The sequence below is a fragment of the Chiloscyllium plagiosum genome, chromosome 3 (genome assembly GCF_004010195.1).
Source record: "Chiloscyllium plagiosum isolate BGI_BamShark_2017 chromosome 3, ASM401019v2, whole genome shotgun sequence".
NCBI classification, from domain to species: Eukaryota; Metazoa; Chordata; class Chondrichthyes; order Orectolobiformes; family Hemiscylliidae; genus Chiloscyllium; species Chiloscyllium plagiosum.
This window is the reverse complement of record NC_057712.1, coordinates 43915253-43936953: the sequence shown is the minus strand read 5'-3', so window position 1 is coordinate 43936953 and position 21701 is coordinate 43915253. Positions and strand designations below refer to the sequence as shown.

Here is a 21701-nt window from a genome sequence, read left to right as displayed (position 1 = left end):
ACTATGGAAGTCTGCTTTAATCATTAAGTTGTCCTGAAACAGCACACTGCACATTCCCTGCTCATAGCAGACTCCAAGTGAATTTTTAGCATCTTTCGGATTTTATTTGGAACTAAGCTGAACCACCCTTCGCCCTGAATCAAAGCTGATCACACATAGAACTCTCTGGAACCTCACACAGATCCAACTGGTCAGTCAGAAAACAGGTTGGTTGAAGTTTTTCTTCAAAAAAGAACTGCACACCGATCGTGTTACACTTTCAGTTGACAATTATACAAAAGAGCTGTATGCATTAGGGACATGTAAAACTGCAAACCAGGTAATAAAATATGCTTTCAAGTCAGCTTGGGCACAGTGCTCGGAGGAAATGAAAACCTGTGAAGAACACTGGCCTGATTTCCAATGCAATTGTAAACCTACAAGCACACATTGTCTTCAGCTCTGGACTCCTTGACGTATGCATAGGTATATCTGCAATTTGAAACTCACAGGCAGTATATTTTCAGCCAGGGATTTACATTTATGGGTGAGAGGGGGAATGGGAGTAGTGGTGGTGGTGGGAGATATTCATATAGTGTCGTAAATCACTTCTGAGCCGCTAAGAAAACTCTCCTAATCTGAGCAGAAAGATAGCATTTCAAAATTAGGGACCGGTGCATTGACATGATCCCACACAGATGTAGGGCAAGTGTGAAACTCATGCAAAGTTGAGGAATTGTAATTAAAGCGTAATTAAAATGTCCAGAGCTGAAGACAATGTGGGAATTACTTGATTAAAGAGGGGGGGGAAACATTCTGAAAACAGTGGAAAGAGATTACTAACAGAATTCCAAGATGAATAAAGTTGTGACAGAATAGTAGTGAATTCCACAACACAGGAATGGGTGGATACAAGAAAGAGAGATCACTTCAGACTGGCCTTCTTTGTCAATCCACAACATCTCCATCTCGCCTTCATGAGTTCAGGATAACCCAGAAGTGCTTTACAGTGGAAGAATGACTTTTCAAATAGCATTGATATATAGGAGATGTGGCAGCCAATTTAAACCCAACAATTTCCCACAAATAGCAGAGAAATAAACGGAACATCTCTTTTTGCTGATTGAGAGATAACTTTCAGTGAGGATGCCAGGGAGGGAGAACTCCTGCGTTCACCTTTGCAAACATTCCTCAACCTTTATTTGAATAAATGAGCTGACAGTAGGAGTAGACCACTCAAACAACTGTGCCTGCTCCCTCATTCAGTCCAATCACAGCTGATCTGTTCATGTTTCTCATTCCATGTTTCCATCCATCCCAATAACCTTTATTTCCCCTGCCTAACAGGCACCTATCTACCTGTGTTTAAAATATTCAGTGACCCCCTCCTCCACCACCTTTTGGCCCAGGTGGGATTTGAACTTGGACTTCAAGGCTCAGTGGTAAGGACATTATACTGCTGTGCCACAAGACCATAGCCTACTTAGTAATTGATTCTAACACCTTCCCATTTCAGACGTCAAGTTAACTAGAAGCAGAGAGAAGAAATAAAAGGGTCTTCTTAGGCTGCCAACATTACACAAGTGGTGTGCCACGGGGGTTGGTGCTAGGGACACAGTTCTTTACAATTTATATAAATGATTTAGATGAGAGATCAAAGATGTGGTAGCTAAATTTGTTGATGACACAAGGATAAGTAGGAAACTGATTTGTGAAGAGGACATGAGGAGCCAACAAAGGGATGTAGACAAGTGAGTGGGCAAAGATCTGACAAATGGAGTAGATTATCGGAAAGAGATAAATTATATATTTTGGTAGAAAGGATCAAAATTTAAACATATTATCTGAATGGTGAGAGAATGCAGTAAGATCTGGGTGTCCAAGTATCTGTATCACCGTTTTTTTTGACAAGAATGTTAATCAACCATCGAGAGGGCAGGCTGTGCTGATGTATGTTTTATGCAATGAGAAGGGATTAACTAGTAATTTTGTTGTGAGAGATCCTTCCAGTAAAAGTGACCATAACATTACAGAAATCTTGTTGGGCTAAAAAGTGAAGTAATCAAATCCAAAACTAGCTTTCTAAATCTAAACAAAGCAAACTAAAATGTATGAATGGTGAGTTGGTTGTGATGGACCTGATAACTTCATTAAAAGACATGACAATAAGCAACAATTAATATAAAAGATACAAATGCATGACTGCAACAGTTATAAATTCTTTGAGTGAAACAGCACAAAAGTGGCCCACACACATTTAACAAAAGAAACTAAAGTTATTCAAAATTGATTAATATAAGGTTGCTAGAAAGAGTTGTGAGCTCAGCAATCAGGAACCGTTTAGAATTCATAAAAAAAGAAGCACCAAGAGGTTAATTAACTGGGGAAAAATAGAGTATATAAGTTAACGTAAAGAAAATAAAAGTGAACTGTAAGAGCTTCTCTAAGCATGTAAAAAAAGATTAGTGAAGACAAATGTCAGCTCCCTGTAGTCTGAAATGGGGTAATTGTTAAGAATGAAGAAATGAAGAACAAAGAAATGGCAGAGTAATTAAGCAACTACTTTTGTTCTGACTTCGCAAAAAACACAATATTTCACAGAAGTTCTGAGGAAGCAAGGGTCTTTTGAGCGGTGGAATTGAAGGAAATTAGTATTTGTTTGAAAAAAAACCACTAGACAAATTAATAACACTGAAAGCAGATAAGTGCCCAGGGCTTGATAATCTACATCCCACAGTATTGGAGGAGGTGGCCAGTAAAATAGTGCATGCATTCAGTATCATCATGATTCTGATTCAGGCCTGGTCGATTGGAGAGTGGCCAATATAACCCCATTATTTTTTAAAAAGGGAAGGTTAAAAATGGGACTGGTTAACTTAACATCAGTGGTAGGAAAAATGCTGATGTCAATTATAAAAGGTTATGACAATATGACACAAAGTCAGCATGGATTTACAAAAGGGATATGGATTTGACAAACAAGATGGAATTTTTTGAAGATGTATTGTACAAAATAGATGAAACAAACCAGTGGGCATGCTGTATTTGAATTTGCAGGAAACTTTTGGTAAAGCCCCACTTAGAGGTTATTGTCCAAAATCAAACTGTCGGGGCTCAGTCGTAATATACTGGCATGGATTGTGAAGTGGTTAGTAGACAGAAACAGAAGGTAGGAATAAATGGGTTATTTTCAGAGTAGAAGATGACAACAGGTGGGGTACCACAAGGTTCAGTACTTGGGCCATAGAAATTCACCCTGTAAATTAACGACTTAGATGCAGAAATCAATGTAATATCTCCAAGTTTGCTAAGAGTGATCAGGTAAATGTAAAGAGGCTTCAGGACAATTTAGATAAGTTGAACAAGTGGGCAATACATGGTAAATGCATTACAACTTAAACAAATGTGATGTTGTTCACTTTGATAGGAAAAACATAATGACAGAGCATTTTTAAAATGGCAATAGTTTGGGGAAGGTTGATCTGCAAAGGGACCTGGGTGGCTTTGCACACCAGTCATTGAAAGCAAGCATGCGAGTACAGCAAGCCATTAGGAATGCAGATGATATGTTGGCATTCATTGTAGTTAGTTTGAGTATGGAAGCAAGAAAATCGTACTACAGCTGTGTAAGACTTCAGTGAGACCATATCTGGAGTATCGTGTGCAGTTTGCATCTCCTTACCTACGAGAAAATATACTTGCCATAGAGCAAATGTAGCAAAGGTTCACCAGCCTGATTGGTGGGATGGCAGGTTTATGAGGAGTAATGTGAAGAGATATTGAACTTGGGTTTTACAGATAATTTATGGTCCAAGGTGCAGAGATCCTGTGTTAGGTGATGTCAAAAGCAGTATGATGCATTAGAACAGTAGAAGAGTCTTACTACAGCAGAATAATATTTTTGCCATGAGGGCATGAAAGAAGCAAGCCTGATGTAGTGAATGCCACCCACAATATTCAGAACCTGTCTTCCCTCCCTTACATTGCCTGAAGTGGAATTGACTGTAAACATGTGGGGGATTGCCAAAGTAATTGAATTTTGAACAATATTGTCAACTAATAGTTGATTACCAGTTCTCCTCTCCTCCCAGCTCCCCCTTCACCTCCAATCCACTGCACACATCAATATTTAGCCTTGAAATGTTGATTCTCCCAAATCTCCTTATTGTAATATCTGCTACTCATTTTTTTCCCTGCCCTTCTGTTGCTTTCAGTGAATGCAGCTTCAGGAAAACTATTTACATTTTAAAACACAAAGACACATATCTGATATCCTATCAAGGACCAGGACCTTGGTTTTCATTGTGACACTTTGCCTCCTTCTGGATGCAATAGTCAGTTCCATATTTCAGAAAATCACCTATTGTCACCTTTGTTTCCTTTCTCACTTATTTGGTTTTGATTTTTCTTTTGCCTTGTTTTTGCTTTTATTTTGCTTTCAGATGGCAGATGTCCGTGATTCTTTCATTCACACCTATCTCTTTCGGGCTCATTTTTTTCCTTTCCTTGTCCCATTACCATTCACACCATAAAAATCTTTTGTCATTTGCCAGGTAACAGGAGAGAATCTCACCATTTTCCATGCAATTATGTTACAATGAATTCCCCCGCCATCAAAAATCCTGGGGGATTGACCAGAAACTGATTACATAAATACTATGGCTTCAAGTGCAGGTCAGAGGCAGAGAATTTTGTGGTGCACAACTCACCCTCTGACTCCCTGAAACCTGTCCATCATCTACAAGGGACAAATTAGAAGTCTGTTGGTATACTTTTGACTTGCCTGACCTGGATGGTTGTAGCTTCAAAAGCAAACTAGAAGTTTGATGCGATCTGAGACAAACAGTCCACTTGATTAGGTCTTTCATCCACAACTTTCAAAGTTCAGTCTCTCCTCTGCCACCGATTGTGTACATAATTTAGAAAATGCATTGCAGCAGCTTGCCAAATGCTCTTTGGCAGCATCTAAAACCGTGACCTCCACCGGTAACAGATGTGTGGAAAGACCACCTGCAAGTTCCCCTCCAAGTCATACACCATTCTCAGTTGGAACTGCATTGCCAATCCTTCAATGTTTCTGAATCAAAATCTTCAAAACCCTCCTTAATAGCATTGTCTGTGCCCCTACACCATATGGACTGCAGCAGTTTAAGAAGGTAGCTCACTATCACCTCCTTAAGGGCAGTTAGAGATATGCAACAAATGCTGGCCTAGCCAGCTATACTCGTACCTCATGGATGATTTTTTTTTGAGTATTTTTAAAATGAAACTTCCCCAAAAACAGTTGGAACTGTGTTGTCATTGTGCTTGTCATTATGCAAGTCTTTTCCTGAATACAGCTAATGATATTTAACTATACTTTCATTGCACTGGCTTTATTTTAAAGTGAAGTTAAAGCTAACTTCACCCCCAGTTGGATGAGACATGCTTTAATGAGTGCAGCAGATGCAAATGAGGTTTTCCTTCGTTCTTTCACATGAGTGTTTGTATTTATAGAAAGGATCATGCAGGGCTTTCCATAATACCTCTAAGCTCTGGAGTGGCTGTATAAATATCTTCAATTAATTACGCCACACTTCACTTTTGACTGACTTGCCTGCAGAAGCCTAAATGTTCCATTTGCTCTGAGCTGGTAGATTTAGGAAATGGAGTGGAACAAGATTGAACAGGCATCTCATTTTAGAGGTGAGCTGACTTGTACATATATAACCTTAATAACTTCTGCGCACAGAGCGTGTTTGTTACAGAGATATTCTTCAACCATCATATCTGCACCAGAAAATGTCAATCTAACTCATCATTCATTTACATTCACAACCTGGAAATAGATTTACAATCATTGCTTAAAACATTGGGTAACCCACAACTCAAGTAACATTTGCCAAATGAAATTAGTGCAGGATAGAGAGCTTTAGATCATTGCACATTGGGGAAAGGTAGCAAGTTTATAAATCTAGATTGAAGACTGACTGGTTGAGGTGAAGACAAGTTCAAGGCTTGGGATTCATTATAACAGTGTTTATTCAGATAAGTATTAGCTACCATAATAGATCATTGAAGATATACCAGGCCTTGCTACGTTATTGAATAATCTACATTATTGAAAGACTATTCCATTACTCTACTGCATTTTACAAGTTGGTCAACTTCACTTCCATCTCTGCACTGGGTTATCTTATTTTCACGGCAAGATTTCAGGCTCCTGCATCACTCACCATATGTTTCTCACTTTCTTCAATGAACTTTGCCCAAGCTGTGCTATTTATGCCCAATGAAGAGCCACTGTTCATGGTAAGGAGGCTCAAGGATCCTAAACTGAAAATGTGTTGCTGGAAAAGCGCAGCAGGTCAGGCAGCATCCAAGGAACAGGAGAATCGACGTTTCGGGCACAAGCCCTTCTTCAGGAATGTGCCCGAAACGTCGTTTCTCCTGTTCCTTGGATGCTGCCTGACCTGCTGTGCTTTTCCAGCAACACATTTTCAGCTCTGATCTCCAGTATCTGCAGCCCTCACTTTCTCTCAAGGATCCTAAAGACAACAGGTTATCCCTTAACAGAGGTAGGGCCAGTGTTTCTGCCGAACAGTTTGATGACGCTGTTGCAGAATGTTCAACTTAATTTGGTGAAGGGACAGAAAGCAGGAGGTCGCCACAGACTGTGTAAATAAAGTGCACAAAACATTTGGGGGAGACAGATAGAAAAATGTTACAAAATTCAGTGAAGTAAGAGGGAACACAATAAGATTGAAACTAGTTTTACAACATATATGTGTAACGCATGAAATACGGTAAATGACGTTGCTGAACTGTAGACAGGGTGTGGGATTGGCTGAATTGTTCTTGGAGAGAGCCAACAAGAGATGATGATCTGAATTGCCTCCTTTTGTTCTATAACTATTCTATGATTCTTTGAATTGGTTATCCCCATGTTTAAGTTATTTTAAATAATAACTGTGAGTAATACAGTCTACTCCTAGGAATCCATATTGCTTTTTGCATAAACATTTTCAAATTTTCCAATGGATTAATTAAGTGGTGTACATAACATAACAAATTAAGTGGAAATTTAGTTTTGAAGGAAAATTGTATATCAATGTATCATTTAAATGAAATTACTTTGACTTAAGAACAGTGGGCTGAATATTTTGAAATGCTGTCCACCGTTTTCATAATGGATGCCAGAATTAGCTCAGACTGAGCTTCACGTTCACATCCTCCTCTGTATTAATCTGAATAGGGATTGAATGATAGTTAACAAGCCATTTACCCCTTCTCCTCTCATTTGTTTTCACCCACTTCTCAAAACAGGAGCAGGCTAACAGATGAAAAGACTGCTTCCAACCAATCACGCATGTTACTCCTCTATTTTGTTGACATAACCACCGAGAAAGAAGTATTTTATGAACCTCCAAGTTATTTGATGGTATATATTATAGTTTGTACCAAGAGGCAGTCACTGATCACTTCTATGAAATGTCTTGTACTTCAATTCCTTACTTGCTCTGTTTTGCCCATGAATTGAAGTGGTGAAATCCCCCAAGATCATCACATCCCCTTTCTCTTCAGGTTCTTCTGCTTGCTTTGTGCCAGTAATCAGTAGCAGATGTCAGTTGTTGCTTAGTGGGATTTATTATTGCCAATTTATGCCCCAATCACTTCCATTGCTTTTCATACTGTCATATTCATTACTTCAATAAAAGAAAAGAACCCATATTAATATCCTGCCTTTCACAGTCTCAAGACATTCCAAAGTGCTTCACAGGCGATGAAGTACTTACTGAGGTGCAGTAAACTGTTATAATATGGTAAATGTAGCAGGTAATTTGGACACAGCAAGCTCCCGCAAACAGCATAGCAATGTCCAGATAATCTGTTTTTACTGATGTCGAACAAGATGTAAATGTTTGCCAGCAGATGACAAGAGCACACCTTTTGTTTAAAATAGTGACAAAGTTTGCAGTCACTTGAGAGGGCAGCCTTATTTATTGTTTCATCTAAAAGATACTTCCTCAGACACAGGGGACTCCCTCAGTACTGTACCATGTGTTTTTAAAAAAGGTGTGGACAAATATATTTTGTTTTTCAGTATTGTGTTGGTGTTTTCATTGGAAAAGGTGTCTTAAATTAATTTGTACAAGTGAAGAAAAGACCAATTTCCAATAAATATGTTTTCAAGAAATTTTCAATAGACAGATTTCTAAGAAAGCATGCAAAATTGGCTAAGTGACTCAACAGGCTGTCTGGTGAGATCATTGCTGTTTATTGTTGATTTGAGTTTTTACAACCTACAGGCAAGAGAGATTGCCAGGGACCACAAGCAGCTTGGCCTTGGCAGTCTTCAGGCCATCAGAACTGGAAAGAGATCTTAAGCTGATTTAACAGCCTTTATCTTTTCTTAAGGCTTGGTAAGGAAAAATCAGTGACTGAACCAGTTTGAGACTCTCAGGAAGAGACAAAGAGAATCACATCTGTGAATGTGAAGGCAGTCACTAAAAGGAAATAGTTACAACCTTTTCAGTTGAGTAAATAATTTTGAAATGAAATTAGGAGAATTACTTCACTGGGCTTGAGTGACTATGTAGAATATAGGGCAAATGGGTTGTTTTTTTTTCCTTTTGCTTCATCATAAGATTTTTCATAATTGTGTGTGTTTTTATCTCACACACTTTTTAAAGGTATTGTGTGATAAACCTACGTTCTTTTTGTTAAAAGTAAACTGGCAGCCTTGTGTGAATATGTTCAGTCTTCCATCAAGCCTATCCATTCACTCTGGAATCTGACTTATCTAACATTGCCATCAGTTGGGATCACAGCAGCTAGAATATTGGTCGATGTTTTATACTCATATCTGTAATGGGACATTCTGATAACTTCCTCATTCAGAAACAAGACTGCTATCAAAAGCTAAAAGGTTGAGAATGTAACATTAGGAAGTTTCTTCATTAAATTCTTGTTCTTGCTGTTTTTACACAGCCATTTTACCATTGTGTGTATAATCAAAGCCACTACATCAATGCAGTGCTGCGAGAGTGCAGTACTGTCAGAGTTGCAGTTCTTTAGTGCAGACATTAAACCATTGGATGTATTTATAAAGAAAAGTAGAGGAGTTCTCCCAATACCCTAGCCAACATTTCCCAACTTGAGAATAACGAGTGTGTGCACCAGCTTCAGAAAATGAGTTGTTGAACCAAGGCTATATGTGTTAGTTGAGGTGAATGTAAAAGATTGCATGGCAATGTTTGAATGAAAGAATTATACTTCCTTCATCTGGTATCATCAATAATAGTTTGTATGTCAACCAATATTACCAGTTCTTAAGACTACTTATAAATAGGACAATATCGTTTTGAAAGAAAATATGTACAATGCTATAACATGTAATAGTAGCCTAAATTTTCAGGAAAATATTAGAACACAAAGAAGGATGACTTTTTTTTGCAAAAATGGGTGATATTGGTGTGTGGAGAAAAAGCTAGCAAGAAATACAAAACTGTGATTAAAATGAAATGAATATATAAGTGAATGTTGATCCTTTAGAGGATGATAAAACAAGGGGCTAGCAAGACCTGGAACAAATAATTTTCTTTGTCCACCTTCACAGTAAAAGATGCAGAGTACATTTCAAGAACAGTAAAACAAAAACTGAATGTCGCAGGGGAAAGGGAGTAAGGAACAAAACAATCATATCCACAAGGATAAGGTACTGGGCAAACTATGGAGATTAAATAGACTGATAAATGTTCTCGACTTGATGGCTTACACAACAAGGTCTTAAAATAAGTGGTTGCAAAAAAAAGTGGATATGCCGATTTTAGGCTTCCAAAACTCTCTAGATTATGAAAATGCCCTGGCAGATTGGAAAATTGTAGATGTAACACCACTATTGAAGAAAAGAGGGAGACTGAAAGCAGGAAATTACAGTCTACACCAGTTAGTCTGTAATTGGGAAAATTAATATCCACTATTAAGAAGGTACAAGCAGAATGATTAGAAAGCTGGAATACAATCAGACAGCGTCAACATTATTTTGTGAAAGTGAAATTGTTTTTGATAAGTTTATTAGAATTTTTTGATGTAACAAGCAGGATGTAAATAAAGGAGTAAGAGTAGATGTAGTGTATTTGAATTTTGAAAAGACATTCTGTAAGGCATTTAAAATATTAGAGTATGATTATAAGAGCACAGAATTCAATGCAGACCGCAGCACTGTAATCCTCTGTAGTTTGGCCAATGAGAGCCTGTCAAAGTAAGCCTTCTCAGCTGCCTTCGACAGTGCTTCGGGAAGATGTTACTGCTCGCCCTTCTACCACTTCCTACTGGCAGAGTAGGAGATAAGTAACCTCCAGCATAGATTTTGTCAGTTTCCCAAAGGACGGATGGGCTACTAACCGAGCCTGAACTAATGTCTCTGAATGCCCTAAATTCCTTAGAGAAGTACTCCACAAACTTTTTATCCCATTCACCAGTGCCTCAGGTCCACTATAGCGTCCTTAATCTTGACCAACAGGAAGCGTGATCGGAGATGATAGTATTAACAATCATACAAGATGCCACCAAGTCCAGGGTTGCCACGGGGGTCAGAAAAAAATCAATCCTGGTGTGACATCTGTGTGGATTGGGAAAAAAAACATGAAATCCCTGCCTGTACGGTGGAGACACCTCTAGACATCCACCAACCCTAACTCCACACGTAGATCCGCTAATTGTTTAGTTTGTACAGAGGGTATCATCTCCCCTATAATGATATGCCGGAACTCGAGACTGAACAATTTAGAGAATACATCTACCAGAAATGTGAGGGGATGGGCCAGAGGGCAATAAACATTAAAAACACCATTCTCTTCCCCGTTTATCAGGGCTCTGAGGATTACGAACCTCCCGTGTGTGGCTTTAACACACTCTACTAACTTAAATGGGAGATTCCTCCTAGCCAATATAGCCACTCCCCTACTTCTGGTATTAAAAGCTGAAAAGTAAACCCAATCAAAGTCATTCTGCTGTAGTTTCAAATTCTCCCTGTCATTCAAGTGTGTCTCCTGTGATAAAGCAATATCCACGTTTTCCTTTCTAAGACTCGAGAGTGCCTTTTTCCTCTAAATTGATGAGTGACTCCCTTTGATCTTCCAAGTACACCATTTAATCAAGTCATTTGGCATAACCTTCTGCAGTAACATTTAGATTCCAGAGAGGAGGAATTCGAATTGCAAATCGCCGAGCCTTAGTGTTGCAAGATCCATCGGAAATAAAAGTTACATAAACTAAAACCACTACGTTTAACAAACTTACAAAACTATCAATGATTATATACAACAAAGACCAAAAAACAAACCAACAAATAGAGCGCTAATGGCGCTGAATAGGGGAACTCACCCCTACCCAAAGGGAGCATCTACACATGCCAAAACCCAACTTCCCATCCTGTTGCCAATACAGCAGCCAGGGCATTTAAATACCTGAACCGGGCATAAACTGCCCATAAGTAGGCATCTAGCCATCCCAGCCATTTTTCCTCCTTGCTAGAGTTGTATGAACACAAGCAGCAAAGAAAGAAAATATATCATGGAATAACAATGTGAATAAAGAAATTTTGAAATAAAGATGTAAGTACCCCACTTATCCTTTGGTACAACTTAACGTAGAAACTGAACATGCACATCCCAGCCGCCCCGGAGCATAGTTTACACCAGATTGTTACCAAAACAAAATCTGTTCAGATAAAGTTAATTTGTCCACAAAGTCTCTTGTCTTCTCCGACGTGTCAAAGAGATGTACAGATCTACCTAAGGTGACAGAAGCACCGCCGGATACCTCAGAGAGTACTGGATCCCAAGTGCCCTCAGTCTTCTCTTGACGTTTTCTGATCACTGCTGCTGAGAAGTCCTGGAAGAACATGATCTTAAAGTCCTCGTAAATTAAGGCCTTCGGATCCTTCCCCTGGATTCTTGAAGCTTCCACGATTCTCTACTTATCTCTATAGTGATGAAACCGAACCAAGATAGGACGACAACATTGGTCCACACCTGACTTCCGCGTCGTGACCTGGTGAGCTCTCAATCTTCAAGCTTCTCATTCTAGCCTCCAAGTTATGGATATTTGGTAACCAGTCCTCAATAAATTCCACCAGTCGCTCACTTTCCTTATCCTCCGGGAAACAGACGATCTGAATATATTTTCTCCTGCCACGATTCTCGAGGTCATCAACCTGGTCAAGCAAATTAAGGACCTGCGTCTCCAGGGCTTGGATCCTATCCTTGGAGGGACCAGTGTCAGCTTCCACCACTATGACTCTGTGTTGTTTCTCGAGGTTTCCCAGCTGCTGTTCATGCTTCTGAAGCATGATAGAGATCGGAGCCAACCTCTCCTCTGTTTCCCCAACATCTCCTTCACCAGGACCTGGTAGGAAATAGAGTTTGAGGAACCTGCAGGCTGGGCTGCAGGCCTGGCCTCAGACATACCTCCTCCCTTCTTTAGCATCATTGGATGGCGAAAACCAAAGTAAGTTGCTCTGTGACAGTTTCCTGGGACTCCACAACCTTTCCAGAGTCCCAGGATATCACGGTGGTCTGGGTTGGGCAAGTTAGGACTTTGTCCCACTTGCGATGCAGTGCAGAGCTCTTCAATGTGATCTTCCTAGATCGTCACCATCTTGGATTCCCAAATAATCGTTTCTTTACAAAGTAAGAATAGACTTGCATTAGAAATGATTCAGAGAAGCTTCCCTATACTGATTCCTGGCATGAATGGTTGTCTTATGAAGGAGAAGTTGAGTTACTTGGGTGTATGTTCAGTTGAATCTAGAAGAATAAGAATGATATTATTGAAATATATCCAGATTCGGCTGGAGCTTAACAGGGTAGATGCTGAGAGGATGGGTACACTTGTGGAAGGGTCAGAGTCTCATCTGCAAGGTGGACAGCTAGTAATACGCCCATGTTGCCTCCCTTGCTAAAGGCCAGATGGTCATGCAGCTAAGGGGACACCATTCTGGGTAACCAGGCCGTCAGGAGCAGACGTCCTGCCTATTGAGTTATGCCAGCCATTCAGAGGCCAGAGCTGTCTTTCTCATGGGTCTACCAGAATGGCAAACAACAGAGGCTAGTTTTGGGGAGTGACCCAGGGCAGAGGTAAGTTGTGTAAGGAAGGGATTTGTGAGGTTGGGGTTGAGGGTTTGAAAGAAGATTAGATTGGCCCCAGAGAAGCTGTCCTTTCTGATGCTGGGTTCCTCACTCAGGGCAGTGTGCCTTTGCAGAAGGTTACCCCTCCCATTTCTGCCAAATCTCTTGGTGGAGACAACCAGGAGAGTTTTCATTGTCATGCTTTCTGCTTGGTGACAGGCCCATCTACAACAGCAGTAACAGAATAAGCCCCTTTAGTGATAACTAATTGTGCACTTGGGCGGCTGACTGGAAAATTGGGCAGCAATTTCAACCACCATCCCTTGATCTAATCTGATTGGAGGCAGGAAGGTGCCACAAAGCTCACCTGCCAGTCTCCTACCTGTTTCAGTGCCCATCCTGTCATCAAACTCACCACCAGAGAGGGCAGAAGGAGTTTGAAGGGTAATCTCGAACATTATTTCACAACTAGGGGGTCTTCTGTTTACAATGGAGAGTAGTATGTCCTGAGAATTCTTTCTTCCAAAGTGTCTGGATTATTGAATAGATTCATAGCTGAGTTAGATAATTCTTTGACCCACAAGGAATCAAAGGTTATGAGAAACAGAAGCCATAATCTGATCAGCTGTGATTTTGTTGAATTGTGGAGCAATTTTGAGGAACCAAGTGAGCTACTCCACCTCCTATCTTGATGACCTGGTTATTTCACTTGATGTGGAGATGCTGACGGGGTGGACAAAGTTTGAAGTCACATGACACCAGGTTGCAGTCCAACAGGTTTATTTGAAATGACAAGCTTTTGCAGTGCACCTGACAAAGGAACTGCGTTGTGAAAGCTTGTGATTTCAAATAAATCTGCTGGACTATAAACTGGTGATGTGTGACTACTGATTTCATTTAGTGTCCTTGCAAACTGTTCAGTTGTAAATGTATAGCACTGACTATGCTGTAAAAAGAAATTACCTGGCAGTGAAATACATTAACGGTCAAAGATGATGAGAAAGATTATACATAAATAATGATTTTTTTTCCTAAAATTCAGGTTTTCATCTGTTGCTTCCTAATTTTTAATCTCTTAAGAATTTGAGGGTAAAGATGCATTACTTTCAGAATAATTGGTTAATGGTTTGAACAACATGGTTTATCTATCGATTGGTTCTCTGGGCCTGAATCTCTGAGGAGAGCAGTACTGAGGGAGTGTTGCACCAGCAAACTCTGTGATTTTGGACAATACAATAAAACAAAGCCCCATTATATATTCCATGGGGATGTAAAAAGATCCCTGTAGAACTGTTTTGAAGGAAAAGAGACAAGTTATTAATGGTGTCCTGACCAACATTCTTGAGTTAACATCACTAAAAAAAAAAAATTTTGGTCCTTTTCACTTTATTGTTCATGGATGCTAGCTATACTTATTTTGACTGTTATATTTCCTTTCTGAGACTAAAGATCACACTTCAAAAGTACTTCATTGACTGTGAAGACTCTTTCTTGTCATGACAACATTATAGGAATATAAGACAGAAGTAGACCTTTCAGCCCCTCTAGATCAGACTGCTATCTCCAAGGCATCATTTCTGCAGGAGTTCCTCAGGGTAGTGTCCTAGCCCAACCATCTTCAACTATTTCATCAATGACCTCCCCTTCTTCAATAAGGTCAGAACTGAAGATGTTAACTGATGATTATGCAACAATTGACATCATTTGGGATTCTTCAAATAATGAAACACTCCATATTCACACAAGAGTGATAAATGGCATGTAAAATTCCTGTCACACAAGTACCCAACAATGAACAGCTCCAATAAGAAACAATCCAACTATCAGTTCATGACATTGTGGTGTTACTCTTCATTGGATCTTCACTATCAACACCCTGGGGGTTACTGTGGGCCAAATGCGAAACTGGACTAGCCATATAAATAAAGTGACTACAAGAGCAAGTCAGAGACTAGGAATCCTGTAGTGAGTAACTCACCTCCTGATTCCCAAAGCCAGTCCACCATCTACAGGGCAAAAGTCAGAAGGTGACTTGCCTGGACAGAGTTAAAAATCTCTCAACACCAGGTAATAGTCCAACAGATTTATTCGGAAGCACTAGCTTTCGAAGTGTTGCTTCTTCATCAGGTTGTTGTGGAATCATAAGAATCATAAGAAACAGAAATTATAGCAACAGGGTTGCAGTGTCTTAGAATGTAATAGTAAACAAATTTAGCTGAAGTCTTTCATCTTTTAAAATGATCATGTTAATTTTGGTTCCTTCATATGTAAATCCCAGAAATTTTTAAAAATTACCTTCTCAATTACATTAACAATAGATGCCATCTCAGCTCAGACAATGCATGGAAGGTGTGAGCTTAAAGTCTATCTGTGTCCAAATGTTAGGTCAGACTGATTCTATTTCTGAAATGGGGTTTACAGAATCTTATATGGATTTCTGCAGTTTTTGAGCAAAATAAAATGTAATTCTGCAAGTACAAATTCACCTCACAAACTTATGTGTGTGGGAAGACTGAGTGAGTGTGTACATGTAGGTATGTGTGTGGGGTTGTAAGTGTCTGTGAGAGTGTGTGTATAATGTGTATATGTGAGCGTGTAATGGGAAATAAGCCTGAGAGGATGCATGTGAGAGTGTGGGGGGAGTATGTGTGAGTATATGTGAGAGAGAGAGAGAGAGTGTGTGTTTGTGTGTGTGAGAGAGAGAGAGAGAGAATGAGTGTATTGTGCAGTAGGGTCACCTGTAGTATGACATGAACTCAAGGTCCTGGTTGAGGCCATCCCCATGGGTACTGAACTTGACTATCTGCCTCTGCTCAGCCACTTTGTATTGTTGCCTGTTCCAAAGTCCACCTTGGAGGATGGTCACCTGAAGGTCCGAAGCCGAATGTACCGGACCACTGAAGTGTTCCCTGACTGGGAGGGAACACTCCTGGCTGGTGATTGTTGTGGGGTGTGCATTCATTCATTGTCGTAGCCTCTACTCGGTCTTGCCAATGTACCAGGCCTCAGGATATCCTTGCTTGTAGCGTATGAGATAGATAATGTTGGCTGAGTCACTTGAGTACCTGCCGCATATATGGTAAAGAAGAAGCACTTCGAAAGCTGGTTCTTCCAAATAATCCTGTTGGACTATAACCTGGCGTTGTGTGATTTTTAACTTTGTCCACTCCAGTCCAACACCGGCACCTCCAAATCATTGCCTGGATACGTGCAGCTCCAACAATACTCTGGAAGCTTGACATCTCCTCGAACAAAGGAGCCGCTTGTTTGGCATCACATCCATGAACATTCAATCCCTTCACCACTGAAGCTCAGTAGCAGCAGTCTGTACCCTCTACAAGACGTAATGCAGAAATTTACCAAGACTCTTTACGTAGCACCTTCCAGACCCAAAACTACTGCCATCTAGAAGGAGAAGTGCAGCAGGTACATGGGAACATCACCAACTCTAAGTTCTCCTTCAAGCCACTCACCATGCTGAGTTGGAAATATATTGCCTTTTACTCAGTGTTGCTAGATCAAAATCCTGAAATTCTGTGGTTAAAGAAAGCAGCCTCACCATCACCTTCTCAAGGGCAACTAAGGATGGACAATAAATAGTAACCCAGCACTGATTCCCACATCCCATGAATGGATTTTTTGTTCAAAAGCCTTCTTCACCACTATTGATTAAAGATGATCATTTCCAACAATGTCATTTCTATTAGAATTAATAGTATCTAATAACAATATAAATTTGTACAGAAAGCCGCAATTATGGAAATGCAGAGTGATTGAGTAAGTGTTTGTAAAGACTAATCACAATTTCATATTTTGATTTATAATCAAGTGAATAATGGTGTTAAGGAGATTCGAAGAAACCCTGTGACTGAGATTGGTGCACACTGGCAAGTTAGAGTGTTTGTCAAATTAATTGCACTTAAAAGTTTCTGATTAAAAACCAATAAGCTCTATTTTAATAACACATGCTCCTTCTGCATCTGATATGTCCAAGTCCTGTTTGAAATGCTTTCTGTGTACAGACCATCTTATTTTGATTTCACCTTTTTGTCTGTCTTCGCACTCTGTCCAAGTCATGTTTGAAGATGATTTACTGCTGATCTGTCAGTCTGTTGGCCAGTTTTTCCACCCTGTCATTTTTTGATGGTTCCTATTTTATCTGTCTGTACTTTGCTTTCTTCTTTCCTGTCTATTACACTTAACTGACATGATCCTTTCTTGTTTTGCATTAAGTCTAATTTTAGACTGGCCAATACCTCCCAATTGGTCTCTTATTTTTGCCTCAGTTGCCTACTTAATTTCCTGGAATTGACATGTTTCAGCTGATGAAAGGAGTTGACAGGGCCAAGGATGAGAAACTATTACCTCCAGTGGAGAAGACAAAACAAGGGAGGCACAACCTTAAAATTAGATCAAGTCCACCTGGAGTGATGACAGGAAGTAAATCTTCATACAGAGGCGAGTGAAGATCTGGAATGCTTTTCCTCAAAAAAGCTATTGGAATGGGGCGTTGATTTGTATGTTTAGAACTGAGATTTTGTGGATAACAGTACTAGGAGATATAGATATAAGGTAAGTAAAAGGGTTTGATGTATAGATCAACCATGTATAACTGAGAAGGCTCAAGAGGCTGCAGGACCCATTCCTGTTCATAAGTGCTTAAATCAAATAGTGCTTTTAACATTATTCGGCTGGAGACACACAGTTCTCCGAAACAGTCCTTGGTGATTCCTAAAGGAAATCCCCAATTCGACGGCGCACAGAAATCAAATTCCGGGATACATTGGGAAGGTTAAAATCAACCAATGTTATTGTCAGTGTATAACATATCTTTTCTAACTGTTTACTGATCTTCCCTACTATCTCATCTGTTGGATGGTTTGTAATGTACATCAATAATTTTACCATTAATGTTTCTATCACTTAATTCTATCAGTATTGATTCTGTCTTAATACAACATCTTCTGGGACATCTTCACATTTAGCATTGAAATAAGATTTTTCCACTAAAATTATGTTTCCTCCCTTCTTCTCCTGATTATGGTATAACCAGCAATATTAAATTCCTGGTTTAATCCAAGCCTATGCCACATCGCTACTATAGATGCTGCTTCATAACCATCGATACTTCAAACTTTCCAGTTGTGTTTTGAAAGCTTAGCAAGAGGAGGCATAGTCATGACAGATGTGTAGCAGTGATGGCATAGCCAGACTATATGACAAAGACAGAATTGTATTTGCATTATACCTTTCTCAACCTCAGAACTTCACAGCTTTACAGCCACTACAATACTTTTGAAAATGTGAGCACTGTTATAGAAAAACGCAGTAGCCAATTTGCACACAGAATAGTCCCATAAAATTCATGAAGTAACACCTAATAAACTGCTTTTACTGATGCTGGGGAGGATGAAACATTGGCAACAGGGTAAAGTGCCCCTCCTCCTCTTTAGATTGGTGCAAGGGCAATATTTCACTTTCACTTCAACCCATTTTGAAGACAGCACCTCTGACAGGGCAACAGCCCCTCAGCACTGTACTGAAGAGTTATTCTACATCACAGGCTCAAATGTCTGAAGTGAGCTCACAATTATATGAGCTCCTGGGATAGTTTAATGTACTGAGAATGATTCTTTTTGTGTGGCAGTGCCATCTGCCTGGGATGAGGATGTAGCAACAATGGTTATTAGCTCCATTGACCCAACCCTGTGTTCTTGTGGTGCTTGGGTTAAGAATGTTAAGAATTCAGCTACTTTCGTTTACTATCTTCCTTCTAAGAAGGGCTGCTATCTAATGGTAAATTTTATCCTCTGCTAAATGTTACTGAGAGACAGGAATGCACTTATATGTCTTAGTCCTTGATGTAAAATGTTTTCTGTGTCAGAGCAAAAGGATAATTGCATTTCATGCCTGTTTTTTTTCCCCTGGAAGTGGGAGAAGTCCAGATCTCATTGTCTTTTTTGAAATTCATTTAAAGCATTTTATCTATTGTAAGGAGAGCTATACGTGCAGTTTATATATTGCTCTGAGATAGGCATTTGAATTTGTACTTTGAGAGAACCTTGCTAAGTATGTGAGGAAAGGGACGAGAAGGATATGCTGATGGGGTGAGATGGGTTGTGTGCATAGAGACGTGGTACAGACTAGGTGGGCTAAATGGTCTATGTCTGTGCAAGTACTTCAATGAAAAATAATGTTCATTAATAAGGTAATGCTTATCAATTGTGCATTTGCTTTGAGCCTGTAAACACATCACCATGAGCTTCATTATTTTATGTTTGTATGGATTAGTAACAAAAGAATCATGTAAAGGAGCTCAGTGGGAAAACAATTCCGTAATACCCTCAGAGAGATATGAACTAAAATGCTATTCTTTGCTAAAGCTGCTGAGAAAATGCTCGATTGGATTGTGATAGTACTGAAAGTGTCTTTCCTCTGTGCAGGACTACAATGATGAGATTCGTCAGGAACAGTTGAGAGAACTGTCATACCTGAATGGTTCCGAGGATTCTAATCGAGGGAGGGGAACACGTGGAAGGGTGATCCGATCTGCCCTCACACCAGCAGCGAGGTAAATCTGCCAGAGGGAAGGGTACATGGGGACAAGAGCAGGTAGGAAAAGACCATGCAGGAAGGAGGGCCATGACTCAACATCTCCCCCCTCTTCCCCCCACCCCCCCAAAAGAAAAACATTAGGGCCAGCAGCAGGATTAAATCACACACTGGTGTCAAAGCAAAGATCATGGTAGAATTCTAAAGCCTGCATTGGACTGGTTCCATGTTCTGTAATGTTTGCTCACTGAGACTGTGCTGATGTGATGTTTCAATTATTTACTACAGAGCACTGTTGACATAGTACTGTGTCCCAGTGAGGACAATCAGACATTTCCAAATAATTGATAATAAGGGCAAGTCAGTTCGTCAAACCCCATATTCACAATGGCTGGAAAATCCATGCTAAACACCAACTGATGTCCCTCTCCACCACCTCCTCCCAAACCCTCAGCACCTTACCCCGTCTCCCCCAAAACCCTCTCTCAAACCTCTCCCAACTCCCCATCTTCCAATCCCCTGCATACTTACTTTCTCCCAAATCCCTTTCCTCTCTACTTCTCCCAAACCCCACTCCATTCCTCTCTTCTCATTTCCCTCCCAACTCCCCTCCTCCCAAACCCCTCCCCTCTTCCCGACCCCATCCCACTCCCCTCCTGATTCTGGACTATAAAGAGACTTTTCTTCTGTTTGATGGAACTCTGACCCTCAGGAGTCGGTCCCTCTCCCAATAGAGTGTATAGAGAGAGACAATACCCAACCCAACGTTAATACATTCCAGAGCTCCCTACTCTCTGGGAGCAAAGAAACTAAGCATCATCCCATCTATTCCTATTCTTACACTGTTTTAATTCAGCTTTCCTGGTCTTCTCCAATCTGTGAATGGAGACAAGGAGAAACATCTTTAGCCACAGAGTGGTGAATCTGTGGAATTGATTGCCACAGAGGGTTGTGAATGCAAGGTTATTGAGTATATTTAAAACAGAGACAGATAATTTCTTGTTTGCTGAGGGGATCAAAGGTTATTGGGAGAAAGCAGGGGGTTGAAATGGGGTTGAAAAATCTATCGGCCATAACTGAATGGCAGAGAACACTCAATGGGCTGAATGGCCTAATTTCTGCTCCTATGGTCTTATGTCAAGTTGCCATTGGTATGAGCAAAATTAATTCTAATGTTTTTAAGATGGCAGGATAAGAAAGGATATTATTTGTTATGTCAACATTGTATCATTTGTTTGATGTTAATCATCCAACATTGTGCAGCCAATGAAACAACATTATAAGCCTACCACATACAATATATACATACGTATGTGTATGTGGCTGTATATATGTGTGGTTATTTGTGTTTACATAGTGACTGCATGTGCATGTGTAGGTGGCTCTATGCCTGTGTTTACAAATTGGCTGTATGAGTGCAGATGCACATGTGCACGTTTGCATGTACACATATCTATGCTTATGTGTGTCTGTCTATATATGTATCAATACTATTGGAACAAGAAGGAAAGAGATAATAGTTTCACTTTTCGACATTAGTTTAGAGAATGATGAAGTCACATGAGGTTTATGGTGCATTGGTATGTTGGATACAAAATTGGCTTGGTCGTTGAATACAGAGGGTAGTTGTGGAAGGTTGTTTTTTCTGACTGGAGGTCTGTCACAGTGCTGGGACTTCAGCTGTTTGTAATGTGTATATATAAATGATTTGGATGAAAATGTGGTGGGCTGATTAGTAAATTGGCAGATGGCATGAAAATGGTAGGGAAGATTGTCAAAGAATGCAGCACAATATAGATCAGTTGGCAAGTTGTACAGAGAAATGGCAGATGGAGTTCATTCTGGACAATTGTGAGGTGATGCATTTTGGAAGACAAAATGCAAGAGTAAAGTATACTGAAAGTGGCAGGACTTTTCAGAGCATGGATATACAAAGGGTACATAGTTCCCTGAAAGTGGCAACACAAGTGCCTAAGGTGGTAAAGAAGATGTGCAGCGTGTTTGCATTCATCAATCCAGGGCATTAAATATCAAAGTTAGGCCACATTTGGAGTTGCC

General features: G+C 40.0%; 1 protein-coding gene across 4 annotated transcripts in view; it reads left to right on the top strand.

Annotated features, from left to right (window-relative positions):
- khdrbs2 (KH domain containing, RNA binding, signal transduction associated 2) overlaps positions 1–21701 on the top strand; it is a 584244-nt gene that overhangs the window by 311594 nt on the left and 250949 nt on the right. For all 4 annotated transcript variants that reach the window (XM_043681438.1, XM_043681448.1, XM_043681427.1 and 1 more), the window contains exon 5: positions 19535–19662. In XM_043681438.1, coding sequence (XP_043537373.1) covers positions 19535–19662 — 128 coding nt within the window. The remainder of the gene's footprint in view (positions 1–19534; positions 19663–21701) is intronic.